The sequence below is a fragment of the Vulpes lagopus genome, chromosome X (assembly GCF_018345385.1).
Source record: "Vulpes lagopus strain Blue_001 chromosome X, ASM1834538v1, whole genome shotgun sequence".
Lineage (NCBI taxonomy): Eukaryota > Metazoa > Chordata > Mammalia > Carnivora > Canidae > Vulpes > Vulpes lagopus.
In genome coordinates, this window is record NC_054848.1 from 46074206 (window position 1) to 46092009 (window position 17804).

Here is a 17804-nt window from a genome sequence, read left to right on the forward strand (position 1 = left end):
AAAACGAGTCTCACTAGAATAAAATGAAGGTATTGGCAAGGCTGTGTTCCTTCTGCATGCTCTAAGGAAGAATGTGTTTCCTTGCCTTCTTAGCTTTTAAAGGTTGACCACGTTCCTTGGCTCACGGCCCACTTCCATCAATCACATCACTCCAACCTGTTTCCATCATCAGATCTCCTTCAGACCATGGCCATCTTTCCTCTCTCTTATAAGGACCCTTATGATTATCTTTGATCCACCCAGATAATTCAGGGTAATCTACCCCCCACAAAATCTTTAATCATATCTACTGAGTCCTTTTTGCAATATAAGGTAACATATTAATAAATTCCAGATATTAAGACATGGGCATCTTTGGAGTGCAAAATTATTCAGTCTACTAGATATATCAATTTGTTCTCTTAGCCATCAGTTAGCTCAAAACTAATTTTGAACCAAGAAAATAAATGATATTTCCCAGACCAAGTCTGTCTCCTGCCACTCTCACCCTTTGTCATTTTATGAAAATATCTGCCTTTGGTTTATACTTGATAAATTTACGTGACCAGTTTTTAAACAAAGAGACTAGAACAAATATATTTAAGCAAGCTTTATCTCTCCTCCCTTCAATGGAATCTTCTTTGTCCATGAGAGTATTCCACTTTGAGGGCAAGGTCAGATGAAGAGAGAGGGGAATCAAACTGAATATCACTATTTTGGGTGTGCCTATGTGTAATGAAGTATTTTCTTATGTGGCTCAAACAGAATCTGGAAACGTTTCCAAGAAGACCATAAAAAAATATTTTGAGAGCAAAATAACAAAAGTATCCCAGAGTGAATACTTTGGACCACAATATTTATTCAGAAACAGAAATTCTAGCATATATTTTTTTAAATTTTTCTTTTAGAAATTCAGCTGTTTTCATGTTATCTAATTCTAATTTTACAATTAACTGTAGGGCTGGTATTGAAAAATATACTTCCCCAAAGTGCTTTTAGATAGTGAATGAAATTAAAATGGAAAAATAAGTTTCTCCACAATTTTAAAACTGGTTATGTTGCCATGTGTAAAAGGAGAGTGCTGTTGATTTTCAAGTTGTTAGTGCAAGAGGAAAATATTACAAATTGTTGTGATTGACTCCTTCTAAGAGTTACTAAGCAAGCCTTTCAGTAACATCTGACCAGGTCTTTCAACATTATGAACTAAAATAGTCTTCCAGACAGAACTTATGACTGATAGCCCTGACTCACGGTAAATTACCAATTTACCAAGTTCTTTACAAAGAACAATAGATCAGCCTTTCCACTAAAGCATAAATCAAGTTATAGAGACCATAAAATATGACAAAGTGTTGAAATGCAGATGTTTACAGCCAAATCCTAAATCTGACCTATATCATCAAAGGGTTGGTTTGTTTAACATCCTCAAAGTCAAATATCAGCAGTAAAATCTCTCTCTCGGGATCCCTGGGTGGCGCAGCGGTTTAGCGCCTGCCTTTGGCCCAGGGCGCGATCCTGGAGACCCGGGATCGAATCCCACGTCGGGCTCCCGGTGCATGGAGCCTGCTTCTCCCTCTCCCTGTGTCTCTGCCTCTCTCTCTCTCTCTCTCTCTCTCTCTCTCTCTCTCTCTGTGTGACTATCATAAATAAAAATTAAAAAAATATGTTAAAAAATAAATAAATAAATAAAATAAAATAAAATCTCTCTCTCCCGATTCTTTGCACTGCCATAAGGTCAATGTATTCTAAACAAATGTACATGGAGCTTTTAACAACTGCTACACAAGGCTCAAATATCCACAGTAGGGGGGAATACCATTAAGAGAAAAAGGTGTAAAAGCCTTTTGTTAAGCTATTAAATAGAACATGCAAAAAAATAAAATTAAAAAAGAAAAGAACTGCTAATTTCAGGGAAGATTTAAGCAAGAGGTGTTGTAAATGCAATAAAATATAGTTTAAATATTTTAATGATGTTAATAAATAGAAAATACATATCAAATTGATAACAAAAGTATGGACATACTCATTCTTTGTATTATACACACAGACACACACACACACACATAAAGATTGGGGAAGAATTTGGAATACTTTAAATTATTGACTGGGATGTTTTTCTAGAAAATTGTTTAACTATATAATAAGACTTTGTGAAAAAAATATGAGAAATTATACATTACAAACCGCATCGTACTCAAGGTAGTTTTTCCTAATTCCAAATATGCAGAAAATTATGTCTAAAAATTGTATTGATTAAATCCACTAATTCTGACATTCCTTTCAGAATAGAAAACTGCAATTGTTCTCAATGCAAATTAAAATGTATTTTATATATTTACAACATTTGCTCCACATGAGATATTCCCAAATCTGGCTATGTGTCTAATCAACTGGAAAACTTTCAAAAAAAAAGGTCCTGGGGCCTTTCTCTTAGAGAATCTGATTTGGAAAGTCTGGACCAGATATCAGGAATCAGTATATATGATATAATATAAAGTTCATGTTGGTGTATCAAGGGAACCCCTCCTCTGATCAGCTAGCTCTTGCACTGGTACCTTTTTTCAAGGCTTTTCAAACACTACTGTGCCTACTGTGTGTACATCACCTACGGATGCCAATAAGAAGCAGATTCTGATTCAGTAGGTCTGGAATGAGACATAGGAACCTGTAGTTTTAATAAGCTCCCAGGTGATGTCCATGCTGCTGGTCCAGGGCATCACTATTCAAAGTATGGTCTGAATACTTTGAATAGTGAGACCTTATGGGCTCTTTCAGTCTCTCCACAGGTGAATGATAGAAGGTACTCCCCTAAGCAGTCTCTACCACTAGAATATTTTAAGTTTTACCTAAGCATCCTTTAGCATGGCTATACAATTTGCAAAATACTTGACATATTTTTACTATGTATCCTACTACCAAGTGAATGGAAATTATTTCCCCAATTTACAGAGCATCACTAAAAAATGAGCATTACCAATATCACAATGCAGAGATGAAATTAAAATGTACATAATTTTCACTATATCTGCAAGGATGTTGATCACAACCATGTTTATAATAGTGAAATACTGGAGAAAATTCAGGATGTCCAACAATAGAGGACTGATTAAATAACTTATAAGGGTGTCTATTAAAAATAATAATGTAAATTCACAATTACTGGTACTGAAAAATGTTCATGATAAGTAAAAAGAAAAGGTTTTGTAAAACCTTATAGTAACAATCCCACTTTGTGGGGAAAAAATAGTCATATATACATTTTTGAAGAAAAATAAGAGTCCAGGGGATCCCTGGGTGGCTTAGCGGTTTAGCGCCTGCCTTTGGCCCTGGCCGTGATCCTGGAGTCCCCAGGATAGAGTCCCGCACTGGGCTCCCTGCATGGAGCCTGCTTCTCCCTCTGCCTGCCTCTCTCTCTCTGTCTCATGAATAAATAAAATTTAAAAAAAAGAGAGAGCCCAGAAAGATATAAACTAAAATGTTTAAAAGTATCCTCAGAAAAGTGGAATTTCAGGTGATTTTGATGTTTATTTGTTCACATGACCTAATATTTCTACTGACACAGACCTTATAAATTCTGAAAGGGGAACAAGGGAGGGAGAAGAAAACCAAGCAAATCCACAGATGCACACATCTTTCAAGAACTACTAGAATGGCTTGACTGCTAGTTAACTTGCATTCCAGAGAGCTAAGGGACTTTCTACATTCAAAGCACTTAAAAAGCTTGTTAAAATTGCAGTCTGGCCTCCCATCCCAGACTTACAGAATCTGAACCTCTGACAATAGGCTCTGGAATCTGCATATGAAACAAACACTAACTTATAAACAGTGAAGTTTCAAAACCATGTTGTTAAACAAAAAGCTCCCTAGAAATGCAGGAATCTGGACTAAATTTCAACCTATGTAAAGAGCAATGAGCAGGGATGCCTGGGTGGCTTAGCGGTGGGAGTCTGCCTTCAGCTCAGGGCAGGATTGAGTCCCAAATTGGGCTCCCTGTGAGAAGCCTGCTTCTCCCTCTATGTCTCTGCCTCTCTCTGTGTCTCTCATGAATAAATAAATAAAATCTTAAAAAAAAATAATAAATGGCAACCTACAGCAAATTCAGAATGTGTGAAATCACAGCACCTACATATACATCAACATGAACAGAGACCACTGGAATGTGAATAACAAAAACCTGTACTTAGTGACTTGCTCTGTTCAATCTTAATTTTAAGCATCTCGTGTGAACACTGACATTTCCCATGAGCTGACTGAGGTCACAAAGGTTTTCTTTATATTTGAACTACATCTGCCTAAAACAATTCTTCTTATAGCCCCTTCTATGATGTTCTGTTCCCATTTAGACCTTCATTAGTTAAAAGTACCACATAAATATTATGGAACCAAATATCTAGGTAATTCAACTATTCTGTTGTTTTCATTTCTCCTTTCTAAACACATTCCAGTTGACTACCTCACTCAGCAGGTTCTAGTGATTATTTCTTCCAGAGATCCTCTTTGAGGTAAATTTAAAGCACAGACAAGTTTATATTAATAGAAGTCCTCCAAGAATCAAGCTTAACATTTTCTGTTCTGAAAAACACCATGTAAACCCAAAAAAAACTGTTGAAAGAAAAAGAGAAAAGGGATGTATCACACGAAATATATCCCTGACATACCATGTTCCCAAATACTTAGTACAACAATCAACTAACTAAAAGCATACACTTACTAAAAGTTTTCAAAGTGAGACCTCAAGAGTTTTGGAGATGTACCAAAGTTAATAAATTAGGGTTATTTTCCCAAAGAAAACACTCATAGACGTTTCCCCCTTTAAAACAGAAGGGAAAACAACAGGAGGAAAAAAAAGGCTGCCATGGGTTCTCAGAATATCTAGGAAAAGAGCATAATTTCAGGAAGGTGGGGGACAAGCCTTTAATTTTATTTTAATCCATGATATATATTAATCCTGGATCATTCAGAAGGCCAGGCCTGTTAAAACTGAAATTTATTAAAACCAAGGAGACTATGTACCCACCTGCAGCTCACACCAAGCAACTTCAACCCAGGTTTCAGTGTCCAATCCTTTATATACTGTTTTAAATGCTCCTCTTCCCAGCTCTATGTCGAATTTCAGGAACCTGCCACTAGGAGAAGTAGCTACAGCCTTCATTTCTGCTTCTTCTTCTATTTCCTTTTCATTTTTCTCCTTGAAACCATCTTTTGAGGACTCTGAGGTTGCCTTTGAACACTGTCCGTATCTGACTTCTTGTCCACCTGCTAGCACGTTTGTCGGAAGCTTTTCCACTCTTGGCATATTTATTGCGGTCTTCATTCTCTCACCTTTGGAGGAAGATTCAGCAACTTTATCATCTTCCATCATCTCGACACTCTTTCGGAAGAATCTTTTCCTTTCTGTAGTTTCCCCAGAAGCAGAGAAAGCACTACTTTTTTCCTTCAGTCTGGCTTCCACCGTTAAAGTTGCTACAACCCGAGGAGCTCTGTCTTCCAGTGAAACTCCATCAGGTTTCTCAGAATCTTCTGTACTAGCTGGCTCTCCTGAATCAGTAGCCATTGTAATTGAGGTTGGTACTACAATTTTTCCTATTCCACTCTTTAGTCCAGTTACATCTCAGGTATCAGAATTATCAGAACAGACTTCCGTTTATGTAGTCTTATGTTTCCATAGCAACCTGAAAGGGGGAAAAGGATATTTTAAAATCACCCCACAAAGGAAATCATTAAGGAGAAAACAAGTCACCTGATTGTTTAATCCTTTTTTTTCTTAATAAGAAGTTTGTTCTTATTCTGTCCAACCTTAGCAACCAGGAGACTCCAGGGACTGCGTCTTATCTTGTTTACCACTGTAGTCCTCAGTGCCCAGCAGACTACTTGGCATACATAGCTCAGTAAATCTTCATATTGCATAAATGTTGGTTAGGAACTTAGTTCTCAGCACCAGCTATCTATCAGTCTATCATATTTATTTTTTTTAAAGATTTTATTTATTTATTCATGAGAGACACAGAGAAAGAGAGAGAGGCAGAGACATAGGCAGAGGGAGAAGCAGGCTCCATGCAGGGGGCCTGATGTGGGACTCGACCCTGGGTCTCCAGGATCATGCCCTGAGCCGAAGGCAGGCGCCAAACCGCTGAGCCACCCAGGGATCCCAGTCTGTCATATTTAAAACAAGTATCCAAACTCCGAGTTCACCTAGCTACAAGGTAGATAACCCACAATAAGTAAAATAAACACATAAACACATAAAATAAACCACCAAAAAAGTGGTTTTTATCTAAAATTCTGAAATTAATCCAGTAGTAATTTTTATTGTAGTAAAGTATACTTCATATCAAATTTAACCATTTTTCAGTGTACAATTCAGTAGCACTAAGTACATTCACAATTTCCAGAATTTTTTCATCATCCCAAACTGAAATTCTGTATCTGTTAAACTCCCCATCTCCCCAGCCTCTGGTAATCTCTATTCTTCTTTCTGTCCCTATGAGCTTGCTTATTCTAGGTACTTCATATAAGTGGAATCATACAATATTTTGTATGAATCCTTTTGTGTCTGGCTTTTTCACTTCACATAATGTTTAAAATTCATTCACGTTGTAGCATGTATCAGAATTTCACTCATTTTTAAGGCTTAACAACATTCCATCATGTGGATATACCACATTTGTTTGTCCATTCATCTGGTAAATGGATTGAGTTGTTTTTGTTTTGTTTTACCTTTTGACTATTGTGAATAATGCTGCTATGAACATCTAATGGTAGTTTCAAATAATGCAAATACTTGTTTATGAGCTTACCTTCAGATATTGGCAGAAAGAAACTGCTGCCAAATATTAACACAGTATCCAAAAAATGGCAAAAAAAAAGATTTAAAAATATGCATCTATGCATCCTGTTGAACCAGTAATTTCATTTATAGGAATTTGCTTAGAAAATAGTCAAGAACCAGGATGCCTGGGTGTCTGCCCTCGGCTCAGGACGTGACCCCAGAGTCCCAGGACTGAGTCCCACATCGGGCTCCCTGCATTGAGCCAGCTTCTCCCTCTGCCTATGTCTCTGCCTCTCTCTGTGTGTGTCTCTCATAAATAAATAAAATCTTTTAAAAGAAAATAGTCAAGAATCTGGGCAAAGATTTAACTACAACACAATTTGGAAAAACTATCCTAAACATAAGCCTAATAGAGGTTTAAATACCAAAATGAGATGTGACATAGCATTAAAAAAAACACTGCAATTCTGGGGTGCCTGGCTGGCTCAGTCAGTAGACTATGCAACTCTTGATCTCAGAGTCATGAGTTCAAGCCCCATGTTGAGCAGAGTCTACTTAAAAAAAAAAAAGTTAAAAAAAAAACACTGCAGTTTTTAGTGAGATGAAAAAACATTCCCTATATGTTATATGGTTAAATGAAAAAAGAAATACATACAACAAGCTTCCATACACACATGTACACACTATATTAACTCTGAATGGTGGAATTATGAACATTTTTCTTTTTGCTTTCTTGTATTTTCTAAAACTTTCCATAATGAATGTGTGAACCTATAAGGAAGAAAAATTTTTTCAAAAATGGTAAACTATCAATAAGAAAATTCTTCCCTTCTCACCACAAACATGCATCACAAAGTTAAGCCTATATACCTTTATCACGTTATGTGCCCTAAAAGGCACAACTTGTCATGTCAAACCAAGAATATACAGAACTATCAAATTTGAAAACCTGAAGAAAAACCTCCCTGAACTATAACAAAATGAGGAGAAACACCCCAAACTGTTCTATACATTTTACACAAGTCCTATACAAAATTCCAGCTGGTTTCTCTGCAGTAATTAACCAGCTGATCCTAAAATTCATATAAAACTTCCAGGGACCCAGAATAGCCAAAACCAAAGCCATCTTGAAAAAGAACAAAGTTGCAAGACTCATACTTCCCAATTTTAAAACCTACTACAAAGCTATAGTATTAAGACAGTGTGGTACTGGCATAAGGATGTATACATAAGCAGAGCAAAAATAAACAGTCCAGGAAAAAAATCCACATATTCATGGTCAATTTAATTTTCAACAAGGGTGCCAAGAATATTCAATAAAGAACAGTCTTTTCAACAAATGGTTCTGGGACTACTGGATATCTACATGCAAAACCTGAAGTCAGATACTCTAAGTAAGGTTTCCTGGAAAAGATACACAAATTGAGTCTTGAAAAAAGAAAATTAAAAAAAAAAAAAGAAAATTAGCTGATCCAAGCAAAGGGAAGATCACAAGCAAAGTCATGAAACAGTGTGGAGTAAGCGTATATGAGTGGTACCATGAATAGTTTACTCACACATTAGAAGCAGGTAGATGAGGACAGAGAGGCAGTAGTCATCAAAGATTTCTATGCCATACAATGTAAAATAGGGATACCAGTTAGAGAGCTACTGCCATAATCCAGGAAAGAGATGCTGAGGTTTGAATGAAAATAGTGGCAAGAGGGGGCAGATTCCAGACATGCTAAGGAAATACTAAATACAAGATTTACTATCTAAATGAATATGGTTGTGAGGCAAAAGGAGAATCTATAAAAACCCACGGAAATTAGCCTATCAGATGACAGTACTAGGATATACTTGTTAATTAATACCAGAGCTAAAAGGTGCTGAGGTTACACTGACAAATCAATACACTTGGAAAGTCATCTAATAAGACGAGTATCACCTCCAAGTGAGAAAAAGCATCTAACAATGCCTCAGTGAGGTAGAGATTTTCTCTTTAACTTTTTCTAACATAATTTTAGACTTGGGGGGAAAAAAAAGCCCTGCAAGAATATACAGAGGATCTAGTATGCCCTTTACTCATATTCCTCAAATGTAAACATTTTAGGTGAGATATTCTTAAGAATAATATTATTCACTTCACTTAATTAACGGTCACTTATCCAGAAACCTCAAGAGCAATGATCCATAAGTAAGATAAAAAGACTTCTAAGCAGACAAAAATAGATAAAACTAGAAAATTTAAGTTGGAAAAAGCCTTCAAACATTTTTAACTGCATAACCTCTTTTTAAAAATTAATTCTTACTCAGAACCCTAATATAAAAATAGAGGAACCAATAGTGCTGCTCTGGTATAATAATTCTAACATGTTTAGTCACCTGGTTTCCCAAACTACAAGGATAAGAAGAAACAATTAAGAGGAATGGGGAAATGAGTGTTCCCTCAGTCCTCTTAATTCTAAAAACCAACCCAAGACAAAAATTTTCCTAGAGACAAGGAGGGACATCTGTAAGTATGACAAAATGGGAAAGAAATAATTCAATAATAACAGTGGAAGATTTTAATACCCCATTCTCAGTGATGAACAGAACTAGACAGAAAATCAAAAATAATCTGGAAAACTTGGCCAATACAACCAACCTACTTGACCTAATGGCCATCTACAGAACACTCCTATAAGAGCAAAATATACATTCTTTTCAAGCACATATGCAAAAATTTCCAGAGCAAATCATATACTATACAATAAATCTCAGTAAGTTTAAAAGAATTGAAATCAAACAAAGTGTGCTGTCCTACCACAAAAGAATTAAATTAGAATTGAACAAAATAAGGATAGATATATATATAATTGACCCTTGAATAACATGAGTTTGAATTGTGCAGGTCCATTCATATGTGGATATATGTATTATGGTATTGGGAATTTGCTTTCCCCTTTTTCTTAATAACATTTTCCTATAGCTTACTTTATTGTAAGGATACAGTACATAATACATATAACATACATAATATGTATTAATCAATTGTTTACATTATTGGTAAAGCTTTGGTACACTATTATTACTAAGTTTTTAGAGTCAAGTTATATGCAGATTTTCCACTGCACAGAGGTTGGTGCTCCTAACCCTCACATTGTTCAAGGGTCATTTGTAGATAGATGGAACAGAATTGAGAGTCTAGAAGTAAACCTTAACATTTATGGTCAACTGATTTGCAAAACAGAGGCCATGACCACTGAATGGGAAAAGAACAGTCTTTCAACAACTGGATAGGGCAGCCCCGATGGCGCAGCGGTTTAGTGCCGCCTACAGCCCGGGGTGTGATCCTGGAGACCCAGGATCGAGTCCCACGTCAGGCTTCCTGTAAGGGAGCCTGCTTCTCTCTCTGCCTGTGTCTCTGCCTGTCTCTCTCTCTCTCTCTCTCTCTCTCTCTGAATAAGTAAATAAATAAATCTTTTAAAAAAATAAAAATAAAAAAAAAAACAACTGGATATACCACATATAAAAGAGTAAAGTTGGACCCCTACCTCATACGCAAAAAAAAAATGAACTCAAAGTAAATCACAGACCTAAATGTAAGAGCTAAAACTATAACGCTCTTAGAAAAAACACTGGAGTGAATCTTAGTGACTTTGGGCTAAGCAATGATTTCCCAGGTACAATAACAAAAATACAAGTGATAAAAGAGAAAATTGACAAGATGAACCTCATCAAAATTTAAAAGTTTTGTGCTTCAAAGGATGCTACCAAGAAGGTGAAAAGCAAAAAGACTGACCAAAACTATGTGTAAACCACATATCTGATATGTGGTAACCATATATCTGATCACTGTTTAGTCAGAATATATAAGGAATTCTTACAACTCAGTAATGAAAAGATAAATAATCCAGTGGGCTCTTTTTTTTTCCAATGGGCTCTCTGAATAGACCTTTTTCTAAATAAGATATACAAATAGCTAATAAACACATGAAAAGATGTTCCACATCATTACTTTTCAAAGAAATGCAACTCAAAACCACAACAAAATGCTACTTCATACTCGTGAAGATGGCTACAATAAAAAAGACAGACCATAACAAGTGTTGGTAAAGATGTGGGAAAAATGGACCCCTCATACATTGCTGAAGGGAATGCAGAATGGTACAGCTGCTCTGGAACCCAGTCTAGCAGTTCCTCCAATTAAGCATTGAGTTAATATATGACACCATCTTCCCAAGAGAAATGAAAACATATGTCCACACAAAGCTTTTACACAAGTGTCCATAGCAACATTATTCACAAAAGCCAAAAGGTGGAAACAATAGAAATGTCTGTCAACTGATAAACAAAATATGTCATATCCATGGAATGGAATACTATTTGTCAATGCAAAGGAATGAGTTACAGATACATGCTACAACAAGGATAAACCCTGAAAACATAATGCTAAGTGAAAGAAGCCAGAAGACAATAGTCTGTATGGTTCCACTTATATGAAAAGTCTAGAATATGCAAATCTATAGAAACAGAAAATAAGAGTAGTTGTCACCTGGGGCTGAGGTATATAAGAATATGGGGATCCCTGGGTGGCTCAGTGGTTTAGTGCCGCCTTTGGCCCAGGGCGTGATCCTGAAGACCCGGGATCAAGTCCCATGTTGGGCTCCCTGCATGGGGCCTGCTTCTCCCTCTGCTGTGTCTCTCTCTGTATCTCTCATGAATGAATAAATAAAATCTTTAAAAAAAGAATTCTATAAAATTTACGAAAGGATGTTTTTTTAAGATTTTATTCACTCGTTCATGAGAGACACAGGAAGAGAGAGAGGCAGAGACATAGGCAGAGGGAGAAGCAGGCTCCGTGCTGGGAGCCCGATGTGGGACTCGATCCCGGGTCTCTAGGATCATGCCTGGGCTGAAGGCAAGCACTAAACCGCTGAGCCACCCAGGCTGCCCAAGCCTCTCATTTCCCAAAGGAGATCTGGGGCCAATTACTTTGCCTCATTCATTCTTGATTTCATTTGTGAAATTTCACAGTACTGATATGAAAATAGACATATAAACCACTCAGCACAGTGCCTGGCACAATATAATAATTAATAAATAGAATCTTTTATTGTCTACATCTTAATAACCCTGTGGGGCAGCACTAGATTAAAGCACTATTCAACAGTACTCTAAAAATCATTAAATGATTTTCAGTAGACTCACTTAGCAAGGCTGATAAGTATATAATACACTCTTTTAAAGCTTTCCAGTAATAAACCATGTTGGCATTGCTTCAGTTACAAGGAAATATCTTTCTTCCTCATTCAGCAATACAGAAACACACTTCACTGAAATAGTCTTCAAAACTCAGGCCTCAAAACTGAAGTCTCTTACTAAGTTCAACGGCTGTACATCATAACCTTTCCATGACTACTTTTTCCTTCATAAAATGGTAACAAACTAGAAATAGATATAAAGGTAACTACAAAAGCACTTCTATAGACATTGAAATTATAGGGAAAATCTCAGAAATGTGTACCCTTATCTACTCCTTTAATCTGTTTGATAAATAATCCTGGAGCATCTGAGTCAAAAGTCTGAAATAATTTTCCCCCATAGCTTATCATGGTTCTATCCATGAGAAATTCAGCATAAAATCAGTACTTGGTCAATCAATGGCTCAAGAATTTCAACTTTAAAACCAGCAATTGAAAGAAAACATGTAAAGTCAACCTACCTAATGGGAGATAATATTTGCAAATGATATATCTGATAAGGGGTTAATACTCAAAATTTACAAAGAGCTCATATAACTCAATACACAAAAAACAATCCAATCAAAAATGGGCAGGGGTGCCTGGGAGGCTCAGTCAGTTGAACATCTGGCTCTTGCTTTCAGCTCAGGTCATGATCTCAGGATTGTGAAATGGAGCTCCATGCTCAGCACAGAGTATGCTTAAATTTCCCTCCCTCTCTCTATGCCCCTCCCCCTACTCATACTAAACTAATTAATTAATTTTTAAAAATAGGTGGAAGATCTAAATAGACATTTTTCAAAGACAAAGAGATGGCCAACAGACACATGAAAAGATGCTGAACATGGGGTACCCAGCTGGCTCAGTTGGTAGAGCATGCAACTCTTGATCTCAGGGTCATGAATTTGATCCCCACATTGGGCTCAGTAGAGTTTACTTTTTAAAAAAGCTCAATATTACTAATTATTAGGGAAATGCAAATCAAAACCACAGTATCACCTCATACCTGTCAGAATGGCTAGTAACAAAAAGACATGAAATAACAAGTGTTGACAAGGATGTGGAGAAAAGGGAATTCTGGTGCACTGACGGTGGGAATGTTAATTGGTGCACCACGTTGGGCTCAGAGCTGAACATAGAGCCTGCTTAAGATTCTCTCTCTCCCTCTCTCTCTCTGCTCATCCCCCTCTCTCTCCTAAAAACAAACAAACAAAAAACCCTAATAGTAGAAGTAACCTATGATTTGGTAATTCCACTACTGGGTGTTACCTGAAGAAAACAAAACACTAATCCAAAAGGATATGTGCTCCCCTATTTTACTGCAGCATTATTTGCAAAAGCCAATATTGGAAGCAATCTAAGTGTCCATCAATAGATGAATGGATAAAGAAGATATGTTATAGGGATCCCTGGGTGGCGCAGTGGTTTGGCACCTGTCTTTGGCCCAGAGCACGATCCTGGAGACCTGGGATCGAATCCCACGTCGGGCTCCTGGTGCATGGAGCCTGCTTCTCCCTCTGCCTGTGTCTCTGCCTCTCTCTCTCTCTATCATAAATAAATTTTAAAAATTTTAAAAAAGAAAAAAAAGAAGATATGTTATATATACATGATAAAGGATTAATTCCATAAGAAAGAATGAGATCATGCCATTCCTGATAACATGAATGGACCTGGAGGATAGTATGATTGGTGAAATAAGTCAAAGACAAATACCATACGATTTCACTTATGTATGAAATCTAAAAACCAAAACTAATGAAAAAACAACAAAGGGAAATAAATAGGCTTACTAATACAGATAACAAACTGGTGGTTGCCACAAGGGAGGGTAATGAGGGGATAGGGAAAATGATTAAGAGATACAAACTTCCAGTTCTAAAATAAGTCACAGAGATGAAGAGTACAACATAGGGAATATAGTCAATTATATTGTAATAACTTTGTATGGTGACAGATGGTAACTACACTTACTGTGTTGAGCACTGCATAATGTGTAGAATTGTAAAATTACTATGCAGTACACCTAAAACTAACACAATGTTGTATGTCAAGTATAGTTCAATATAAATTTTTAAATAGTCATTATTATACAGTAAATTTCCCATTAATAATCCTCTCTCTCATTCACACACACACACACACACACACACACGTATATATACATATATGTATTCAAATTAATAAACATTTACCAAGTGCCAAGCACTATCAGGGGCTGGGGATAAAATAAAAAGTCAGTCCTTGTCCTCAAGGAGCCTACAGTTTACCCAAGTTTAAGATATATAACTGTTGACTTCTGGTAAGGTGAACTGAACAGTTACATCGCTTGTACTTTCCAAGACTCTGGAAAAGTGATGGTAAAAAAAAGTACAAAAGTATAAGTCATAAGTCAAGGACACAAATGGAAAATGGCATAGCAAGTAAAAGATTTCAATAATTTCTGACAGAGAGCAGATAGGAAAGAACTGGCTAGTAACACAAATCAAATGATGCTACAACCTAAAATATGTAATAGAAATGGTTCCAACCCAGGAGGGAGAAGACTTGCAGGACCAAATCCCAGAAATAAGTGATCCCATAAAGTGCCAGAGTAAATAAAAGGCTGAAAAAGGGACTAAATTATGATACAGTTAATGAACTCTCCTCCCCATTCCATAAGAGACAAAAATCCTTGCATGCAGAATATCAAATTCAACAAACCAGGATGAACGAGGGCACCACAGGGCAAAGCCTTTGCCCTCTGGTATTTGGACCCTCCAAATGTATTAGCCAGCTGTACACCCACTCACCCCAAAATAAAGCCTACCAGTTGACAACCCTGTCTCAGTACACAGAACTCCCAGTCAGCCCTTCTACTAGCTCATTCTTAAATATGGACAGATCAGGAGACAGTCATTTGGAGAAAACCTGTAACACAGAAAAGAAAGATCAAGAAAAACAAAAATGTTCTTGGAGGAGTTGAAATAATTCAAGAAACCATTTTTAATTTAATTTTTAAAACTATAGTCCTAAAATTCAAAAATCAAAGAGGTATATAATTAACAGGTTCCCTCCCAACCTTGTTTTCCATCCATTCAGTTGCCATCACTCCCCCAACAGGGAACCACTCATTAGATTATTGCGTAGCTCTCTGGAGTTTCTTTAGGCAAATAAGCAAATAGAAATACATGTTCTCTTTCTCCTTCCCTACACAAAAAGTAGCATATATACCAGACTTTTGTTTATAGTCACAAGTTATTTTTTTCCCCTGTCACTACATAGAAGTTCCTCATTCTTATTTTTTAAAACCTATATAGTATATATTATTCAATTATTTTCTATGTAATTATGACAGACAATATCGCATACTTTGCATATATGTATGTATATATGCGTGTGGGTGTGTGTGTATATATATGTATTCCCTGAAGTGAGATTGTTGGATCAAAATAAATTTGCATATTTAACTTTCATTGAAGTATGCTAATATATCCAGTATAATACATATAATGCCTGTGCATCTTCTTTTTGTGTGTGTGCATCTTTATATAACGCTGCCAAACTGCCTTCCATGGGCATTATACCAATTCAAACTTCCACCTATAATGTATGAAGCTGCCCTTTACCCCAGAACCTTGAAAACAAAAAGGTGTTATCAAACGTTTTGACTTTTTTTTTTAAATTTTTATTTATTTATGATAGTCAAAGAGAGAGAGAGAGAGAGAGAGGCAGAGACACAGGCAGAGGGAGAAGCAGGCTCCATGCACCGGGAGCCCGATGTGGGATTCGATCCCGGGTCTCCAGGATCGCGCCCTGGGCCAAAGGCAGGCGCCAAACCGCTGCGCCACCCAGGGATCCCCAAACGTTTTGACTTTTAACACTGATAGATTTTTAAAAGGAATCTCAGTGTGGTTTTAATTAGCATTTATCTTATGAGTGAGGTTAAACATCTTTCACATAAACAATAATTAAAGTCATGAATAAGCCAACAATTCTTATTATCACTGCTACCACTTAAGGAAATAAAACATGTATGAATATTGGAAAGTATGTAACAAAATTCAAAACTTGCAGGCTATATGATTATCTATCTAGAAAATCCAAGCAAATCAACTAAAAAACTATAATAGGAACTAACAAGAGAGCTCAGAGGAAAGGCCAAAGATGAAATCAACAAACAGAAATCAATAGCTTTGCTATACATCAGCACTAATCAGTTAGAAAATGTAATTTAAGAAACAACTATTCTATGGGCACCTGGGTGGCTCAGTGGCTTAAGCATCTGCATTCAGCTCAAGTCATGATTCCAGGGTCCTGGAATCTAGTCCCACATTGTTGGGCTTCCTGCTCAGCAGGGAGCCTGCTTCTCCCTCTCCCTTTGCCCCTTACCCCTGCTTGTGATCTCTCTCTGTCTCTAATAAATAAAATCTTGGGGTGCCTGGGTGGCTCATTCAGTTAAGCATCTACCTTCAGCTCACATCATGATCCCGGGATAGAGCCCAACGGAGCCCTGCGTGGGGCCCCCTGCTCAGCGGAGAGCCTGCTTCTCCCTCTCCTTCTGCTGCTCCTCCTGCTAGTGTGCGCACATGCTCTCTCTCTCTCCCTATCAAATAAACAAATTAAAATATTTAATAAATGAATAAAATATTTTTAAAAAATAAAACAACAACAAAAAACAACTATTCTAAGGTGAGGGCACTGGAGATGGGCAGCACGAGGAAGGGGAGGGAAGGACTGGGTGTAAAGAAGGTAGGTCACTGAGATTTTAAACACACACACACTATCCCGTACATAAGAGCAACAAAGTTATATTCATCTAGGAATAAACTCAAGAAGAAACATGCAATACCTATATAAAGAAAACTGTAATATAATACAGCCATAGTCAGTTAAATAATGTCGTTTCAGCACAGAACAAATAGCATAATAAACATTGTCAGAACAACTGGTTCTCTATATGGGGGGGGGATGTTAAAGCCCTACATAAAACCAGTCACAAAAATAAATTCCAGGTAGGCTAAAGAGCTAAATGTAAAAGCAAAACTATATAACTATTAAAAGAAAATATGGCTGAATATATTTTTAACCTGAAGAAAGGCTCTCATAAAAGGACAAAATGCAACGACCATTAATAAAAAAGCTAACACATTTGGCCATTCAACCATGAACAAGGTTAAAAGCTAAGCAACAGACTGGGAGCAAACATCTGCAACATGTACAGCAAAGCATTAATATCCAGAATATATAAAGAACTAAAATAATCAGTAAGAAATAAAAAATGGCCAATATATGGATGGTAGAAAGATGGGTCAAACTCTAGTAAGCAGGGACATGCAAATTCAAACAATTTAATATTTTTTGTCCATCAGATGAGCCTAAAACTCTGTTAATATTATATATTGAGAAGCATATGAGAAATTCAGCACTTCATGCACTCTTGGCAGATAAACTGTAATAGCCTTTTCATTTGACAAATTCCAAGTATCTTAATGCATACTTATCACCAGCAATCACTTTTTAGTATGTATGTAAGAAATATTCTTGTATGTATACAAACTTATGTATGCACTAGGACTCTTACTGAAGCATTGTTTGGAATAGCAAAAAATATTGAAAAGAACTTAAATATCCATCTATAAGAGAGAATGGTAAAATAAGCAGTGATACATCTGTACTACATAATAATATACATGTTTTAAAACTGAGAAATGGATACATATGAAGTATAAAATCTACACATAAATACTATTAAGTGAAAAACAATAAATTATAGGACAACATATATATATCTTATGTGGAAAAAAACTCACAAAACCCTGTTTCTAAATGTACTCATGTATGTTTAAATGCATACAAAACAGCATGGAAAAATA

General features: G+C 36.5%; 1 protein-coding gene across 5 annotated transcripts in view; it reads right to left on the reverse strand.

Moving 5' to 3' along the window:
• The window catches only part of WNK3 (WNK lysine deficient protein kinase 3), a 152580-nt gene that overhangs the window by 124075 nt on the left and 10701 nt on the right, over positions 1–17804 (reverse strand). For 4 of the 5 annotated variants that reach the window (XM_041740785.1, XM_041740784.1, XM_041740783.1 and 1 more), the window contains exon 2: positions 4997–5651. In XM_041740785.1, the coding sequence (XP_041596719.1) occupies positions 4997–5533 (537 nt within the window). In that variant the 5' untranslated portion in view covers positions 5534–5651. Of the gene's footprint in view, positions 1–4996; positions 5652–16398; positions 16460–17804 lie in introns of those variants that run through there. The other variant, XM_041740786.1, reaches the window with a different exon arrangement.